We start from the raw sequence: 20,017 nt of genomic DNA on the forward strand, positions 1-20,017 counted from the left end.
AATAACTATCGCTTCCTGAATTTAAAAAAAAAGACTTGAAAATAACTCAATAGTATCTGAAAGAGAAAATTGAGTAGAAAGTACTTGTGTTTTTAGATTCGCAAAATTTATCATGGATCGTTAGGAAAATGGACAAGAATATTTGGAGGAAAAAAAAAGAGTGGGTGAAAGAAATATTTTTTTTTTTGTTCGAAGACAAAAATAATTAGGAGTTAAAACTACTCAGATTTAGAATTTAAATTCTCATAAATAGAGGTTTAAAAACTTGTAAGTATATTTAGAATTTAAATTCTTATAAATAGAGGTTTTAAAACTTGTAAGTAACACTATATAAAAAGTTATAAACAGAGCTTTAAAAGCTTCAATATGAGTGCTCATGACTTCTACTTTCAATAAATATAAAAACAATGACTTCAAAATAACTCTCGCTACCTGGATTTAAAAAAAAAAAAGACTTGAAAATAACTCAAAAGTATATGAAAGAGAAAATCGAGTAGGAAACACTCGTATTTTTAGATTCGCAAAATTTATCATGGATTGTTAGAAAAATGAATAAGAATATTCGGAGGAAAAAAAGTAGTGGATGAATGAAATTTTTTCTTTTTTGGTTCGAAGACAAAAGTAATTAGAAGTTAAAACTACTAAGATTTAGAATTTAAATTATTATAAATAGAGGTTTAAAAACTTGTAAGTAGATTTAGAATTTAAATTTTTATCAAACGGCTTGCTACTTGCTGAACTCTGTCATGGGCAGCATCAACGTTTGACAAATATCCATAAAAAACTGTTTAAATACCAACAATGTTCGATAATGACAATCAAATTAAAATAAAATAGACATTATATCACTTCGAAATACCTATTTTAAAATATATATATATATTTACAAAAAATATTACTTTAAAATATTGACGTGCAGTAATAACAAAGATATTTTAATTACATGGGGTAATATTCATTATTACGATCCAAACCTGTCGGGTATTGCGGTGACAATAAAACGGTAACGATCAAAAGATTCAAAACACTTCGAGATCTTAAATTTGTGTTGCTTTAAATAAAAAACACTCAGAAGCTGTATTAACTGACTTCGTTTTAATTAATGCGGTTGACACCTTAAAACATCTTAAATACTTGAATCAGCTTTAAGCCTCTCACAAGGCCACAAGGGGAACGATGTATGTCAACAAAATGACAAACAGCAAGAAACAATGAGATCAACACACCGGCATGCTCTTCTTTCTTTAATAAACTATATTGTCTCGTCAAAGATTCCGACCCCTCGAATTAAATTCGACGGTCACTGTCATGCAAAAAATACGCTGAATCTCCACAAACAAAATTTTGTTCCTTCTGAACTTTTGGATGGATGGAATGGAAATGGCGCCATTCGAATCATAGGATTCAACTTTGCTCCGAACATGGCACATTATGTTAATATCTATTCTCTGCATCGCTTTGTGTCCCGAATATTTTTGTGGTTAGCATTTTGCACACGCGGAGAAAAAGAAATTAAAAGTTGACAGTATATTGGAAAATCTATATGAAACTGGTAGCGTAATCTTATTACTTTATTACTTTCCATTTGGTAAAACCACGGCTCTTTATTTCTTAATTTTTGAATTTGGCCTATTTAATTTCTACTTTATTTGCTCTCCAGCTCAGTCCGTTGTCTTCATCAATTTTAAATTACAAAAATTTAAGTAGTAAGTGGCCAGCATGCATTAAATTCTTTTTCTAATTTGCGTGGCATACATGCCAATTAATGCCTAAGCGTGCAAAAAAAACAAAAAAAAAACGGCCGGGCCGTGAATTTTTTCCACGGTTGGAAATAAAAATTCCGAGCCGTGGATTTTTTCCACGGTTCCAAATAAAAATTCCGGACCATGAATTTTTTCCACGGTTCCGAATTTAATTCCCGACAGTGAATTTTTTATACGGTTTGGGTATTTTTAAATTCTTTTCAAAACCCTGGTTATTTCTATTAAAATATTTTTAAAAATGGATAAAAATAAAAATGTCGGTCCAATGCATTCCCAATGACAAGTTTACCACTAAATAATCTTAAAAAAACTATGGTGATTTATTGATAATACTAATACTTTGAGAATAATTTATTTTTATAATACAAATAATGTATCAAAATTTTCCTATTTTTATAAAAACAAAAAAAATGTATATTGAATAATTAATACTGACTGCGTAGCATTATTTCGAACAATTCTGCTAATTAATTCAAATATAATTCGAATAGACGTTAAAATGAAATAATATGCATATAGTACGATATTCTTTTTCGCAAACTTTATCAATAAGGGAATGCACTCTGCTCCTTTTCTTGAGAAAAGGTCAAGAAAAGGAGGACCCTCCTATTCTTCAATCCGAACCGTTGAAAATCGATCAAACGGCTTCAATTACATCTAATTTGTTTTAATAGATTATATTGATATAAAAGAAAAATGTAATTGAAGCCGTTTTTAATCGATTTTGAACGGTTCGGATTGGAAAATAAAAGGGTCCTCCTTTTCTCAAACACTTTAAAAAGAGCAGATTGGCTTCCATCAATAAGTATTAGTACGTTTCCACGTCTTTTTTTTTTTCTTTTATTTCAAACTAGTGGGCCCAAAATTTAATGTGGTTATTTTTCTTCTTAAACACTTTAAATTATTTTTAAGTTGTATCGACCACATGATAAGATGGCTTGGAAAATACTTCAGGAGACCAAATCCGGATAAATATTATTTAAGACTCTGACTGCCATGACTAAGATAAGGGGAGTGCTATTCTACACGCAACAATTCTAATAACGAGCGCTCAGAAGATTTTATTTTACTTAATTCTAATTTTACCCTTCAACACTCTCTTTCTTCAATTAATGCTTCAATTAACGCAGAAAAGGAAAAGTTCCCTTCTCTTCCTGACCTCCTCAAATTCGTATCCTCCAAACTCAATACAATTAACAATTAAAACCCAAATAAACAAATACCAGTGTTTCCTTAATGGCCTTTTAAAAGGTGCTTTCAAGTGACAAATTAAACTCAAATTAAGTTTTTAATAAAAAAAAAAAATCATACATGAGCACTACTATGAAGCATGTAAATTCTTGATTGTGCACATACTTACAAAGTGAGCTTATGCTTGGTTTCAGAAGAATTTTCTACACATCTTTTGACTAAGATTGTTTTGCATACTGTTAGATACGAATCCTGTTAAGATTGGTAACAGACTCCTTTTTTTTTCCCTTTAGATACGAATCCTGTATAAGAGCTGAGCCTAGACTTAAAAAAAATGATGTTTTTGCTAATATTTATTGAAATTTCTTTTGCACCGGTATGTGATGCTTGGTACCAATTTAACTATTAACTCAAGATGATTGGTACCAATTTATGTTAGTTTTAAACCAGTTGATTGCAATTTAACTCAGCCTCTTCACAGATTAATTACAACACATTCACTAAGAAAAAAAAATGAGTATTGGTACCAGCATTGGTACAGATCAACCCTTTAAATATCAACAATATACATCATTTACAAGCATGAAAAAAAATATTGAAATAGAAATAGAAATGCTTGTATTTAATGAAAAAATTATAACAAACAACAAATAAATTTATGACGAACAATAAATGAATCATCAAAATGAGGATACAATAAAATTATACTTGGCAGCCACTGCCAAGGTTTCAAAAAAAAAGAAAAAAGAAAAGAGGATACAATAGATAAATCAATATCATGAAATTTGATCTCATTTGGAGTTTCTCTTTTATAAATTCTACAATTTGATTTGTTTTCATTTGTGGATGAAAAATTGAATATCAGATTGATCAATCGAAAATAAAGAATCTGCAATGTGCCATAATTGAGTGTTTTCATTTTTGGAATGAGTCACTCGGGGAGAGAGAAACAACGTTAAATGAAGAAAGAGAGCGTAGGGAGGGTAAAACAGGTATTAAGAGAAAATATTTCTCTGAGCGCTCGTTATTAGAATTTTTGCATGTAGAATAGTACTCCCCCTAAGATAATCAAATCCACGTGATATAATTTAAGTTTTTTAGATTTTTATGTAAGATGTCGGAAATCAAATCCATGTGTGTTCAGAAATCAGAGGTAAATATTGTCGCAAACTAAGATAATTGCCAACATTTTTGAAGAGAATTTTCGAGTAGAACTAGGTGTTCTTTAGTTCACCAAATATTTCCGTGAACAAAAGTCTAAAATCCATCGAATCAGCTTTAAATGACGAATTCGAACTATTGAAATTCGTCTATCTTACGAGTGATGCGTTTACGTGTAAAAATTTTAAGCATTCGAATTAATTTAGTATAAATTTAAGCGGTTAAAATTAGAGTGTTAATAAATTAATTTTAATGCATTTATATTTTGAATTTTTTTGACCACTTGATTCAATGCAAAATTAATTTCAAAATTAAATTTTTTTACATGTAAACGCATCGCTGGTAAAATAGATGAGTTTCAACAATTCAGATTCGTCGTTTGAGACCGATTCGATTGGCTTTAGACTTGAATTTATCAAAAGAATTGGTGAGCTTAAAAACACCGTAGTTCTACTCGAGAATTTTCATTCATACAGCTATAAATGTTAAATTTACTTGAGTACTTTATTTCACTTTGGTTTCAAAATATTCTAATTCAAGAGAAATAAAAAAAGCTTATTTTATTCCTTATAAATATTAAATAGTTAGTTTACCATAACATAAATTTATATCATCGACAAACTTGGACAACTATTCCGCCGATCTTTACTAAAAAAAATATTAATTACCTTTCAACTCTTAATCCACACCGTGATGAATGCGTATCCTCTGCATTAACTCAAAAAGGAATATTTTGAGTTAATGAATCTCAACCGTCTGAATATTAGGGCGATCTAGTCTGCACGAATCTTAAAACAGATCTGATGGTCAAGATTCCCTTTTGAGTTAATGCAGAGGATATGAATTCCACCGTGATGAGATTTGTATCATCGGCTCAGTACGTCAATGACGAGTGCGTATCCTCTGAGATATCTCAACTTTTGCGTGACCGACGTGTCCGGTTCCTATTCGGGGGTGATGGTGGGGGTCAGTGTCATGTGTGTTTTGAGATTCGTGCAGAACGTCTTTAAACGGTTAGAATTTTCCATAAAGTCAAGCAAAGTTTGAGATATCTCAGAGGATACGAATTCGTCAATGACTACTGCTACCAGTAGGCAGTAGGCATTGCCCCGTGAGCCGTTGAAAGAGAGAGAAAACGCGGTCTCCAACAAACAAGGCAACAATATCTCGCCGCTTGTGCTCCAACGTACGGTACTGAACTATACTGTTGCAGAGTAGACGGATCCTTGAAAAAACAGTTTCGTACCGGGCCACCCACAACGGTATGACCGTATGAGCACCTATCTAGAGGCATAGACCTGCTATTAAATATGCCCCAACAGCAGAGAATCTCATCCGTCAAATCCATGACAACTCCCAATCCAACAGCCTCTGCAAACTTGGGAAACTATTACAGCACTGTGCCAAGGTGGCACGGTCACCTCACCTATTCCTTTCTCCAACTTCCTGCGCGCGTGCTCTGTTGTGTAACGAGGATTTAATTTGAACCGTTCCCTCCAAATACTGACATGCTGTATGCAGTATGCTGAACAGTTTGCATTAATCTGTCATTTATTCAACTTTTGTGTGTCTGCTTTTGCTTTTGTGAAACCGTATCTGTGTGGTATTAAATCAACGCTGTGAAAAAAATCAGATAAACAACCCAGAAATAAATGCTTGCACTTGACCGTAAGTCCGTAACTCTTTTTGGCTTGGTTTTTACACTGTTAGGTGAAAGCGCGGCCACATGGAAGCGCGGTGCAGGGGACTAGGGAAGTAACAGAGGTGCTTTTACTGCGCTTTAAATTTGGTTTTACTATCTTGCTCTTTTTATTTATTATTTTAACCGGGTTGCTTGCCATTTTATACGCTGGTTGGAGGAGACAAGGCAGATAAATGCATGAAAAGGGGTGGGGGCAAGAGACCTTTTTTTTTTTTTGTGTTTGTCCGGCTGTAGATCCGCTGATAAATCAAAACTTAAAATCTGACCCCAGATTTTGTGTTGTTACTTTCTCGTGTATTTATGTAGCACTAACAAGGTTATTATCATGATAAAAGATGGAGACTGAGGTTATTATTGGTTTGCTATTACTTCCCTGGGAAATATTCTCACTGCACAAGAACAAAAGGCCAATCTGTCCCCTATATTGCCTTTTTCTCTTTGACATGATAGTACTTTTATTGTCAAACAATATAAATTAAAATAATAAAAACTTCCAAATTTATTTTTTGTTGGTATTGCACAGAGCAACTTGTAAGGTATTACGTTTATCTCATGGATGCATGCGCATGTTTTATGCACATAGCCTAGCTTTTATTTGTCATTTGTGAACCAAATAGATACAGATTAAAGAGGTAAGAGGAGGCAAACATGCTCTCCGTTCAAGTACCGGGTGGGACCAAAACGCAATGACAAAAATTCTCGGTTCAGTCTGAAATGCTCATTGTTGATTTGTCCCACAATGGCCCCATTAAAATCAAACACAGAGATTTGGAAGAGATAATCTACCAATCCTCTGAACAAAAAATGGTGGTGACCTACAGAAAAGAAAGGAAAAAAATGAAAGGGAAAACATGAAAGAAAGAAAAGATGAAGGCCTTTTAACAGTCCCTAAAGCCCCTTTTTCGGCCTGGTGAACCCTTACACCAACCATCGACCAATTAGTCCCTTTCATCTTTTGTCTTAGGAGACCCGGTTTCTAATCCTCTCCATTTCTTATGGTGCCATGGTGCCTTGAAGTGGCCTAATTAACCTCCAAATTAACTCAGTTTTTATTTCAGTCTATACACAAATGAAGCTCATCATTGTAATGCTTCTCATTCTTTAGAAATTTAAAAAATTAACAAAATGTTATAATAAAATTGGATACAAAATGGCCAAGTTGGCCAATCCTGGTGTATTTTAATTACCTTCTCATTAATATTGGGAGCATAGTCATGATTTTATCAAAGATATGTAAAAAAAATATTAGTACGGCTAACAATTTGCGGACTGTTATGTATTAACTAATTTAAATTGTGCGTAGTTTCGGTGTAAGCCAAAAAAAATTCAATCTGATTATACATAGATCATGCATGTTATGTATTAACTAATTTAAATTGTGCATAGTTTCGGTGTAAGCCAAAAAAAAATTCAATCTGATTATACATAGATCATGCATGCACACCCAATTTTCAATACCCTTATTCAATGTGGTTCCAACTCATTACTAAAGAGATGCAATGTAACAAATTATCATACCGACATAACACGGACCTACAATGCTTTTCAAAAGGAGAATTCCAGTGATATCAAAACGGAGAGAAGAAGCTATCCTCTTTTTAGGATGTTGGATTGTTCATTTGTTTGGCCCCAAATGCTCCCTTCATTCCCAAGCGTGTCATTAAACTTTATTCAACAAAAGCTGGTTAAGAGGATAGAAATCAAGAATAGAGAGAGAAGCAATGGTCCTTTTGAATTTTCTTGATTTAAAATTTACTTGGACTTAAGGTTGACATGCATAGCTTGGTTGCTTTTTTGTTCTTCCGTGGAAAAAGGATCCCAAGCTCAAAAAGTGAGCAAACAAGCATGACCTTGCACAGTTGCGCTATTGCTGCTGCCATGGGACCCCCTCTTCACTTATTCCATTTAGTTAAATTAATATCAAGATATCATGGTTTGTGCAATATAATTTATAGTTTATGGCAACCATATAAAGCGGTAAAAAAACGTAATATATATATTATAAGTAGGGAAAAAAGTTCTAAAAAGAAATGATAGACGCAAAATGTTTTACCAAACTCAAATAAGATACTACGTGTAATATAAAATAAAGGAAAGAAATATGAAAAATTGTTATTTTCTCAGGGAGAAGACAAAAAGGTACAATGCACAGAGGAATTAATGAAAGTTGTTCAGACTGACATCTCAGTGCTTAATGGGTTTGACTATGCCTAATAGTAACATCTAGTTTCAATATCAATTTCTCTGAACTCGTATCATAAAATACAAATACTAACTAGCATTGCAGGAAAGAGATAATAATTCAGCGAAACTTACAAGATTAAATACTCGGTATAATTAATTGTTGAACATCGTTAACAATTCAGATGGAATATAACAAGGAATTGGATTTTGTTCAAAAAAATTTGAACAAAATTTATTTAAAGTCGGACCTAAATTTTTCAATTTGAGTTGAGATTCATCCGATCTGATATAAATTTAGATGCAGATTTAGTAAAATATAATATCGGTCAATTGATTTCTATTTATTTTAAATTTATACTTATATATAAGTTTCCATATATTGTGGCGTAAAATGTTACGAGTATACCTATACCGCATGTAAATTTTATATAATTAACTCCTATTCATGTTTAATCTCAAAACTTTAAAGTTTTACTCTAATCTAGTATAAAATCTAATAAATTACATTTTTTTATATACTTTAGTGTAAAATACTAATGGATACAGTAAAATTAATATTCATATTCAACACGAAAATTTTGTATAATTAACTCTTAAAATAAATTTGAACGTTTGTTTTTTACCATGTATGAAACCTAATAAATTCGAAATATTTATACGAATCCCGATTTCAACCCAATTAAAGTAAAACATTGTTTAAAATTTTCCGGACAAAAATCATAAGTTGCATCTTCCCGAGCAGTCTTGTCGCAGTACAAAGAGTCTTACCAGAAAGATACAAAACATCCGGTTGTTATTGGAAAGCGAGTTTTGTATACAGTTGGAAGACATATAATAGGATTTGTTTTCCTTGAGAGATGTAAAAGATAATGACATTGTGATGCTGTTTTTCTTTTTTGTTTCGTCTAAGTTTCTAACTACGATGCGCGATGATTGGAAATGTGTGTGTGGCTCTTAATTATATCCTCCGTTTTTTATAATTATTTCCAAATTATGAGTCGAGATCAGCATACATATACCACAAATGAATATTCGTTGTTTTATTCGATTGCATCATTTGCAATAACCGGGAGTTTGATCTGATGAATAATTATAGTTTATACTTGATCATCGGATGCAACACCAAACACGCACGCAAGCAATCAATGAGAAAATGCTTTGAGACTTAAAAGTGACTTGTGCGCGCTTATCATGGTGCCCTTCATTGATTCAGCAAGATATAAATGATAAATCAATCCCATACGAAACACAAACCCATGACGCTCATGGCTAAAATCATCTATGTTTAATAGTAAATAATTCCCTGTTAATACCCCAGAGGTTTATACAATCAACTTGATCTAATTAAATACTGTGATGTGCTTACGCTTAAACCATGTTTCACCAAATTATTTAGCAATATTCTTACCCTGTTAATATAGACATAAATCATGGTACCATCTACAAGAATCTTCAACTATTTTCAAGGATAAAACTGATAGAAATTTATATCGACTTATTATCGGTAATAGTTATTTTTTATCCTCGCAAATAATACATATTCCTGCAGCAGTCATTCCATAGAAGTACTTTGATAAAATTCGTCTATATTATTATCTGCATGAAAAAGAAAACAATACATGTATTTACTTACAAAACAAATTGTTGTGTAAAATTGAATCTGACTAGTATGAAATCAGAGCCTATATAACATTAACTCCAAAACTCATTGGATTGATTTCAAATGGTGATTTCAAACTGTTCAATCCGGTCTACTTCATTAGCTTATAATTTTCCAAACTTATTTAGTATCATGTCATGCGGTCAAATGTGAGAGGCTTTAAGTTAATTTTAATTCATTTATTTTTTAATATTTTTTTCACTTGACTTGATACTAAAATAACTAAAAGAATAGTTTTTTTTGCATGTAAACGCATAACTCGCAAAGTAAATCGATTTGAATTAATCATTTGAAGACTATCCCATAAATTTTTAAGTTAGTGTCATATGACACCAGTATCATGTTGGGACTGAAGAAAACCATCGTCGATCACTGCAAGACCATCTGTGTTGAATCTAAAACTGAATAGCAGAAGCGTACCTTAATCCATGATTGTCTTGTGTGAGAGAGCGCCACCAATTCGGTTCTTCCAGAATAGCAAGGCCCTTTAGAGAGTTTTTTTTAGTTCTGCCTTCTCCAGTGTCTCTCACACTGTCATCTAATGGGATAATGAGAGATGAATTGAGGATGACTTTGTATTATGGAGACCAAATCATATATACAACTCAAGAAACCTCTTGGTTGTCTAATTTTATAATTATTCAATTTAACTCGTAATTAAATTGAATATTACTCTTTAAGTTCTACACATTAAAGACCCACACTCTATATAACACATTATTGTTCAATAAATTATAAACGGTAAACGATCACTTTTAATTGAGCATAAAATTGATAATATACAATACATAATTATTTTACATATTAATTCAAGATTAAATTAATAATCCAACATATCATAGTAGCCGGACTCTATATTAATTTCTTGTCATGAGAAATCAAGAAAGCAGGCGTCTTTGGTTTGCTCGGATGAGTAAAAACAACTAGGACCTACTTGCACTAGAGACATTATTAGAGTTGCTCAGTTGCCTCATCCCACTACTGATCTATTGTCAGATTTCGGGCTCCTAAGCCTGTCATGCGTGTTACAGACTTACAGTATCGGAAACCAATTAGCGTTATAACGGAAGTCACTAGTGAACACATATCATTTGTGTTACACGTATTGGATTGGTTCAGTTTTATCCATGTTCTACTGTTTTTAATTCAACTGTAGGTTAGAATACTTACAATTTATAACCAACCATCATGATGCATCATCCATATCCTTTCAAATTTTACGGATTTTATTGACAAAAATATCCTATATTGATATATATATATAGAGTTAGGCTGGGGTGCTATGGATAGCATAGTGGCCTCCCGTGCTACGGCTCAATATTTAAGTTTTCAAAATCCAAACGGTCGATCCGAACCGTTCATCTTGTTCTCCATATTAATATGTGTTCGGAGACCAAATTTTACATTTTTTGAAAATTTTTTTTTACTATTTTTTTAGATAGGTAGAAAATCAAATATCTTAATGGTGCAGAATTTTTTAGATCAAGTGATTTTTTACCTAGCTAAAAAAATAGTAAAAAATTTTCAAAAAATGTAAAATTTGGTCTCCAAACACATATTAATATGGAGAACAAGGTTAATGGTTCGGATCGACCGTTTGGATTTTGAAAACTGGAATATTGAGCCGTAGCACGAGAGGCCACTATGCTATCCATAGCACCCAGCCTAACTCTCTCTCTCTATATATATATATAGAGTTAGGCTGGGGTGCTATGGATAGCATAGTGACCTCTATGCTACGGCTCAATATTCGAGTTTTCAAAATTCAAACGGTCGATCCGAACCGTTCATCTTATTCTCCATATTAATATCTGCTTGGAGACCAAATTTTATAATTTTCTGAATTTTTTTACTATTTATTAAGTCACTTTGAAAATCGCTAATCCAACGGTTTTACTGTTTTGTGCAGCCACCGTTGGATCAACAATTTTGTAAAATACTTAATAAATAGTAAAAAAATTCAGAAAAATGTAAAATTTGGTCTCCAAGCAGATATTAATATGGAGAATAAGATGAACGGTTCGGATCGACCGTTTGGATTTTGAAAACTCGAATATTGAGCCGTAGCATAGAGGCCACTATGCTATCCATAGCACCCAGCCTAACTCTATATATATATATATATTTGTTTATAAGCATGCATGACGCCTCGTTATTAATAATTAAAAATACAAATAAAATAAACAACACAGATACGGGCGTATGGAACTGTGAACGTAGAAGATCCCAGCCGACGGGCAGGACACGTTGCACAAGCAATTATAGGCTGTGACTGGGCCCGGCTTAGAGAGGTGGATGGTGGGCGCATGTTCCTCGGTTTTCGCTCTTCCTTTGCTTGCCTCTTACACCTTGTTGCTGCGGTTCACCACAAATGTCTACCATCAAGCTGTCCTTTCTCTATTTTATATTTTGGAAAGGTACAAGTGGTCTGCCGCCTGCGGCCTGCCAAGTAATTAATCAAAGCAAGACAACTAAAAAAAAAAAAAAAAATCAAAGCAAGACAGAGATAAAGCGTTCATCCATTCAAATGTCTTTCTAACTTATTTACAAACATATTATAATATACAATCAACGTGTTTAATGAAGTACAGGTATTTTTAAAACTATAAAAGAAATAACTTCTAAAATTATTTTTTTACTGATTAATTTTATACTAAATGAATTTAAAAATTTAAAAACTCTACATGTACATATCACCCGTGAAGTATATCAGTTTCAAGTTTCAACAGTTTGGATTCGTCGTTTTGAACCAATCAGATAAATTTTTAAAGTTATGCTCACAGAGCTCTTTTTGTGAGTATATCATACTCTAGCTTTACTTATAATATATTATGACCATGGTAAAAGAAAGTTATAGGTATTTTTAAAATAAAAAACGAAATAATTATTGATAACAAAAAATTTAGTATTTTACAAATTATATAGATTTTGTGGCATCTTTAATATAACGAACACATGTTTCATTTAACATATAGACGACTATTGTTTACAAGACAAGTAAACTAGCCATAAAAGATGCAAGAACTGAACTTCAAAAGTGAGATTAAAAAGACTGCAAAATAATATGCTGTAAAGAGTGACGAAAAAAATATTAATGCATACAAAATTATAAATTTTTAACATGGTACGATTTTTTTTAATGTTTTACTCGGCCCATATGTGAATATAACTTCATTTGAATTTTGTTACTTACTCATGTATGCGAGGGGTGCTAAGCTATTTTAATGATTTAATTTTTTTTTCATTATGTATGCTAAAATTTAATTAAATTTTTGGTTTTTTATGTTTTATGTAATATAGCCCTCCTTATAAATGACAAATATTTGCTTGTTATCCGTAAGAGTTCTATTTAGTGTTCATAATGTTATTGATTCAAAATCCTCCGCATCATATTTTTATTTTATTTGTCTTTTTTCACATTTTAAGTATTTTATAAATTAGTCCCCGCCTCTTCAAATTTGTTAGTTCCGACACTGGTTAGAGAGAGACAAAGGAGGATGGCACCATTTTTTCTTTTATAGTTGCCTATGATTTTAATATAATGACATGGATATTGTGGTCCATGCAAATGCAAGGGAGTGAGTTGGAAGACTTGCAGTGCAGTTGCTGTCTCCACTCTCCAGCATATAACAATTATAATATATTCGATGGACGTAATAGAAATTATATGAAACTTTTGGTTCTTTTCTTTAAGTAATATAAATAAATAAAATGTTTAAAGTGGTTGGAAAAAAATAAAGAACAAACTAAGTAATAAAGGTAAGAACAATTTCATGTCAATGAAATTTAAATATTGGATTCAAAGAAACTGTAGCTAGTTTCTATGAGCAACATAAAACGGCCCAATGACCAGTAGTATTTAAAATTAATCAAGCCCGCTGATTTTCTTCCTGTATGTTTTGTGAGCTATTGTAGGCCCAATCTGAGTCTCTCCTCCCTTTTACAAAATTTCGATGTGATGTAAGCCCGTTATCATAAATCGGCCCTTTAATTTATTTCTTCTTGTTTCATCTTTTGAGCCCAGCCCAGTTGAAGCTACTCGTAAATTAGTTGAAACCAAAACATAATAGATAATGCCTCGCGTTTTATTAACTTAAGGCCCGGCCCAAAATATTATATAAAACCCTCCTTTCTTGCTGGTTGTGATATATAAAACCTTCTCTTTTGCTGGATTTTGCTCTCCCCAAAACCCTAGCGCCGCCTCTGTTCTGAAGGTACGGGCTCTTCTATTTAACTTGGGTATTTAATCCATCTCTTCCCTGTCGTGCGATACTGATCCGGTTATTGTTTTGCAGCTTGCACTTCGATTCTCTCTCTCGATCTACGATCTAAGCTCAAGACAAGTTAACAATGGCGTAAGTTATCATTTCAATTTTTTTCGTGATTGTGTTTGTGGGTCATGCGTTCTATCTTAGATTCGACGCGTTTAGGGATATATTTTAGTTTACATTCTATGCGGCTAACGGGAATTATACTTTCCAAAAGAAAATCAATGGAAATTAGAGTTGTCGCGACAAGTCCATATGTCATGCGTGCATGATAGTTTCTCGGCAATTTTATATCCCTAGCTGTTTTAATTTCTGTTTCTGTATATTAGAACCGGAGCTGTTTTCATTTCCCCTATTTACAAAAAAATCCCAAATGTGTTCAACATTTTCGTTCCTTTTTCTATATTTCAAGTGTTTACATCAATGATACCTTAGACCTTCCATCGAAGCAAAAAGTGGAACATTCTAGGTATAATGCATTTGGGTTCTTTTAGGAAATGGAACCAAACATGATTTGGACCAAAAAATATAATTTCCAGCAGTTCTTATTATATTTCGAGCATTAAATTTGTTTTAAACCTGGAAGGGCAAAAAGAAAAAGTAGATAAAATAAATAAATCCTCAACATAAAAAACCAACCCTTTAATTTATTCCCAGTGAGGAGGTAGCAGTAGCAGTTGAGGCACCAACCCCAATCCTTGGGGAGCCAATGGATCTCATGACTGCTCTCCAGCTGGTGCTGAAGAAAGCTGCAGCCCACGACGGCTTAGCCAAGGGGCTGCGTGAGGGTGCCAAGGCTATTGAGAAGCACGCTGCACAGCTGTGCATTCTGGCTGAAGATTGTGACCAGCCTGACTACGTCAAACTCGTTAAGGCACTATGTGCTGAGCACAATGTGCACTTGATCACCGTGCCAGCCTCCAAGACCATTGGTGAATGGGCTGGGGTATGTTGACTTATTGCTTTTTTCATTCTGTACCGTGTATACATTTGGTGTTTTGTGCAAGTTAGGATTGCTTTATGTTTCATTTATGTTGAGAGGCAAGGAAAATCGGGACATTAGACAATTTGGGATTTCTCCTTGTTATTTGATCAGAGTGGTACCTTTCGGTCATTTTGTTATCCATAATTCTCTTTGTGTAATTGCTATCCGTGGACTATTTGTGTGCTTTGATGAATTAATGTTACCTTTTCTTGCAATGCAGCTTTGCAAAATCGATGCTGAGGGAAAAGCAAGAAAAGTTGTTGGCTGCTCTTGCCTTGTAATTAAGGTCCTCTCTCTCTCTCTTTCCCAATGTACATCTCTCAAACACACATTGTAACACAGCCAAATGAATGTGTACATATAACTTTCTAGCAGTCGCATACTCGCATTATTACCTTGGTTCCTTGAATTATAGTATATTGAAGGGTTTACCAGTGATAAAGTGTGAGTCATAAAAAAATAGTCAATGTTTCTCAAATTTTACTGCCCTTTTTCCAGGATTACGGAGAAGAGTCAGAGGGGTTGAACATTGTTCAAGAGTACGTTAAGTCGCACTGAGATTAGTTATCTTCTTTTGAAGTGATAGTTGCCGAGGAATTTTGGTTGTACTTCTGTATTTGAACTCGTATTTATGGGTTTTGTTATTTGGTTTGTTCTGAAAGCTTAAAAGTATGACCTGAGATTGTCAATTTTGATCTTTTCTTAGTTAAGTAATGCTTTATTTTATACTCTCATTTAATTAGTTGTTTGTGATTGGATGAAGGGGAACTCGTTCACTTTGATTCCTTGGTGTTATTATCCAAGTTACTACCTTCATATTGATAAAAGTACTTGGTGCAGAAGATGTACGTTCAGTGGGTAAGTTACTACCCTCGTAGCTTCTCCCAGATTTTCAGAAAAATGCTTATAATCTGAGAGAATAACAAGATCCTGTTATCCCTTTTCTCTCGCCTCACTTTTTGAAGAGAAGCGGGCAAGGCGCTGTTATTCTGAGAATAGATCATAATTCGGTTTTTTCAATATTGGAATAGAATTATAGAAATGAGCTCTCTTAGTGAACGTAGTAACAAACTAACAATATTCACAAATCTCTATTTAGAATCCATTTAATCGATGATGGTCTGTAAATTTCTGAAATGGTAAAAAAAAAGTTCTATTAAAAATCTAGGTGAGTTACTTGAATGTACAATTTAGCCCGCTTGATGTCGAAGATGGATTTCTACAGGAAAATGTAAGTGACGGTAACAATTTATAATTCTCTAAGAACTTGAGAAAAATCAAACGTCAAATACTTGTTTCAAATAAACGAATTATTGAAACTACTACTTGCATAAATCCGTCCCACTAAAGAGAAAAAAATTGAAAGAGAACAAGAGAAAAACATATGAGAATTGATGAAGCTTGATTGAGACCACTATAGCAAATTATATGTACGGTTGACAAAGGTTCACCAATCAATACCAAGCTGCTTTGAGTTGAACAATTCTTCAACATACTGGATAACAGGTCCGGATGATCTGACAAAACTCTGCATCTCAACTTTTGCTGAGCTCTCTGTGCAAAATACAAAAAACCAACTAAATTGAGTCTTTTTGTAAGGCAATCATTATGTATATACTGATAAATATACAAACAATTTTTGGGATAATTTGTTTAAAAAGTTTTTGACTTGCAGATTGAGGTAATGACGAAAAACATAATCATAGATATGACCAAGTATTTCCAGCAATGCTCCTTGCATCCCATGACCAAAAAAACCCAAAAAAAGAAAGAGTGATAGTCTGATAACTATACCTTACCAAAACAAAGCATTATATCCAGGAATTAATACATTCTAATTCTCGGTAATATACATAACACAATTCAAGACCCAGATGTAATAATTCAGCAAATGAGACATTGAGTGGATGTTAGAAAGACCTGACAGTAATCAAGGCATTTGTGTAAATGAACGTACCATCTTCATTCAGCCTTTTCAAGAGCTGAGACTTGGAAGGAAGCGCATACATGCCAGCTCCAACTGCTTTTCTAATAGCCCAACCATGATGAGGTGCAAAAACTTTTGCATAGGATACTGATGCTGCTTCTCTCAGTGAATTGCCCCTGTATAAAAACTTTGTTAACAAGGATTTTGCGAAGAAAAAGAAAAAAGAAGAAGAAAGTTGGTGTAAAAGTTGGCACCGATTCTTATTGCTGGCTAAATGAAGAACTAAATGAGGTAAGATGGAAGTGTCTTTGGGCTTAATGTTGAGCATTAGGGCTTAAATAGCATTTATCTGGTATTTGAGCAAGGATAACTGATTGTACACCAGCTTAGAAACCACAATTGCAGTCTTAAATACTAAAACCAAATGTGATTCCTTCATTTATCGATCAGATATAAGAACATACAATTCACATGAAAAGGGTGTTTGACACAATACAGATGTCACATGACAAATGAGAAGTATTTTTATATTCCCGGCTCAAAATTTTACATATCACTGGTCTAGCAACTTACTCTGATTTGATGATCTCCTCAAAAAGAACTCTGACCATGTCGAGCCCACGTAATACTCTGAGTAGATTTCTCGTGTGGCTCCCGCCTTGTCTCACACAGCCATGTTGGATGTCTAATTCTATCATATTTTTCAATGTCGAGATAGATTTTGATGCCTCTATCAAATCATCCACCTGCCACCAAGTCCATTCTAAATTTCAAAGAATTTTGTATGATTGGTTTCATATTGTGGAAATAAGACCCATTCTACACCCAATTAAGCACTCCATCAAAACCCAGTTATGCTACTTAAGCTATCTGTTAAATACCAAATTCAAACATTCGATCAATGCTGAGGTAGAATTTCAAGCATCAAATCTTCTCTTCAGATAAAATGGAACTGGGATCTCAATTTAAACAGGAAATGAAATTGTTTGGTATTTGCTTCTAACCTTACAACAACCCCTTTGCTAACTCTTTTTTTTTTTTTCAATTAGGGATCACAAAATGTATTGAAAGATGTTATCTAATACTTTAATATTTTGATAGATTTTGAAGCCACCATCAATGTACCAGACTAGATTGTCTAACCTAATTCAAGTTCAATAAATTCGAAAATCATTATATACCTAATTGTATGAGCTAATATAACGATAGATTCAGAATCTGAATTGATTCCAATCAAACTTGACAGGGCCATAGATGCATAAATCAAGGTTAATAAAAGGTGGATGAGATATATTAAGACTAATTTAATATATACGGGTAGTTATGTTCCGTGAAGCTTGGTACAATATTATGTGGTTCTAGCATATAACCAAATCGAGACCTAGATCAACCGAGTTTATTTCATTTTGGGGGCATATTCAACCTGAATAAGCCCTAAAATGCATCGAGCCAAGTAGAAACTTATTAACTGAGCTCACTTTGGTGTTCATGCATAGGTAATTTCTCCCAGGAGTAAGTGCAGGAAACAATTGAAGAAGCCCTTAGGAATTAAGGCAACAGCTCATAAAAATATTCACATAATTTCCATCTTTTTAAGTGGGTCAATGCCAAAAACATCAAAACAGCTAATAAACAAAAGGTCTAAAGCAACAGATCTAAAGGAAAGAGAATGTCCATGCCTTAGATACATAATCTTTCTCAGCGAATTTGAAGGCGATGCCAAGACATCCAAAGAGAACCGACACGTGTGCGCACGCACGAGAGAAGGGCGCGACCTCCATGGCCGCACCTCCACTTTTTGCCACATCGGCAAGCGGGCCGAATGCCGCCGCAATCTTACGCAGTGACTTCTCTTCTCCCACCCCGGACATTTTCCTTTTTCTGTTCTATTCTTTCTTGTTTTCGTCCTTTTGTCTTTTTTCAATCAAATAAAGTGGAACTGGAAAGTTATTCGTTATTTTCTCTTTTGCGAAATTTGTAGACTTTTAAAATTCCGTCCTTCTAGAATCTAAGAACTGTTTTAAGCATTTTTCCTCTAGACGAGTAGACGGCTTAACCGGTTAACCACCGCGTGAGCATCTTCCTCTGCGGTACCCTACCGGTTAGAACAACTTTGACCCCCAATCAAAATAATTTAGGCGGTTATTTAAATTATAGAGAACCGCTTGAAGATTCGTGCCAAGTTAAACAGATGATGATCTCATTCTACATGATAAAAAAGTACTGCACTGTATTTGAACCCCCCCTCTAGCTGCTTATCTCCCAGGATCAAGACTTTAAGATTCGTGCGTACCGTGAAACCTCCCCTTTTAAGTTCGTATTTTTTTCTCCGTCTCCAATCACATATTAATATGGAGAACAAGATGAACGGTTCGGATCGACCGTTAGAATTTTGAAAACTCGAATATTGAGCCGTAGCACCGTAGCCCTCTATGCAACTCATAGCACTGTAACCTTACTCTTTAATTAATGTTGATAAAATGCTGTCATATATCAACAAATATAATAAAAATAAGTAAATTAAAATATAGATATAAAGAAGATTAAAATAAAAGAAGACAAATATCTATGTAAACTAATTTAAAAGAGCTGAAAAAATTAAACGGCTTGATCTGTCCAGAAATTACTGAAAATATGAAATTATTATTCCTCTCGTGTATTGTCTGCAGGGGTGAAACGGAGCGGTATATCCATATTACTTTCTAATTTGTCGAATACAGATACGGATCAGATATCAACTGAATAAGAACACAGGTTGGATAGAATATTTATCAAAATAATATTAAAAAATATTAATAAATATTAAAGTTCATAATATTTATCTAATTATAACGGTGAATAACATAATTTTGTCATAATATATATTTAAATATATGATATATATCTATTATTTGAATGCGGATAATTGAATCGTAAAACCATATCAGTATCCATATTCACACAGATATTCAGATATCGGATATCCACATAAATTTTTTCGAATACGGCTTGAATATTTATACCATTTTCACCCCTAATTATATGTCTAATAAATTTCATTAAAAAGACCTTTTGATTTCTTTATTCATGTAGTACAACATTCGAACAACAACTTAGTATTTCAATGCAGTGTTTGTAATTTTGTTTAAATCATGAATTGAAGAGCAAGTCATTCAATACACTTTCAAACCTCTATG

General features: G+C 33.3%; 2 protein-coding genes across 3 annotated transcripts; one reads left to right on the forward strand and one right to left on the reverse strand.

The window, feature by feature from the left end:
- Positions 1–13,791: 13,791 nt before the first annotated feature.
- LOC144557915 (small ribosomal subunit protein eS12) lies at positions 13,792–15,671 on the forward strand. Of its 2 annotated transcripts, XM_078306571.1 has the most exons (5): positions 13,792–13,875; positions 13,957–14,016; positions 14,587–14,875; positions 15,135–15,200; positions 15,413–15,671. In XM_078306571.1, exons 2-5 carry the CDS (start codon positions 14,012–14,014, stop codon positions 15,470–15,472), a joined length of 420 nt encoding a protein of 139 aa, XP_078162697.1. In that variant the 5' UTR covers positions 13,792–13,875; positions 13,957–14,011; the 3' UTR covers positions 15,473–15,671. The 2 variants fall into 2 exon arrangements, with proteins under 2 accessions (XP_078162697.1, XP_078162696.1); XM_078306570.1 differs by lacking the exon at positions 13,792–13,875 and having other exon boundaries at positions 13,888–14,016.
- Positions 15,672–16,203: 532 nt separating this feature from the next.
- Positions 16,204–18,806, reverse strand: ACD11 (Glycolipid transfer protein (GLTP) family protein). The gene is made up of 4 exons (XM_078306572.1): positions 18,521–18,806; positions 17,415–17,587; positions 16,872–17,017; positions 16,204–16,468 (listed from the first exon to the last, which is right to left on the reverse strand). Exons 1-4 carry the CDS (start codon positions 18,710–18,712, stop codon positions 16,362–16,364), a joined length of 618 nt encoding a protein of 205 aa, XP_078162698.1. The 5' UTR covers positions 18,713–18,806; the 3' UTR covers positions 16,204–16,361.
- Positions 18,807–20,017: the final 1,211 nt, after the last annotated feature.

The sequence above is a fragment of the Carex rostrata genome, chromosome 8 (assembly GCF_964058835.1).
Source record: "Carex rostrata chromosome 8, lpCarRost1.2, whole genome shotgun sequence".
In the NCBI taxonomy this organism is placed as follows: domain Eukaryota; kingdom Viridiplantae; phylum Streptophyta; class Magnoliopsida; order Poales; family Cyperaceae; genus Carex; species Carex rostrata.

Bases quoted from the DNA above. Each gene is read 5' to 3' on its own strand.
- LOC144557915 (XM_078306571.1), top strand. The intron at 14,876-15,134 runs GTATGTTGACTT...CTTGCAATGCAG, and splicing joins CCATTGGTGAATGGGCTGGG to CTTTGCAAAATCGATGCTGA. The intron at 15,201-15,412 runs GTCCTCTCTCTC...CCCTTTTTCCAG, and splicing joins GCTCTTGCCTTGTAATTAAG to GATTACGGAGAAGAGTCAGA.
- ACD11 (XM_078306572.1), bottom strand. From the start codon at position 18,712: ATGTCCGGGGTGGGAGAAGAGAAGTCACTGCGTAAGATTGCGGCGGCA. The intron at 17,588-18,520 runs GCATGGACATTC...ACTTGGTGGCAG, and splicing joins AGAAAGATTATGTATCTAAG to GTGGATGATTTGATAGAGGC. The intron at 16,469-16,871 runs GTACGTTCATTT...TATTTTGCACAG, and splicing joins GAAAAGGCTGAATGAAGATG to AGAGCTCAGCAAAAGTTGAG.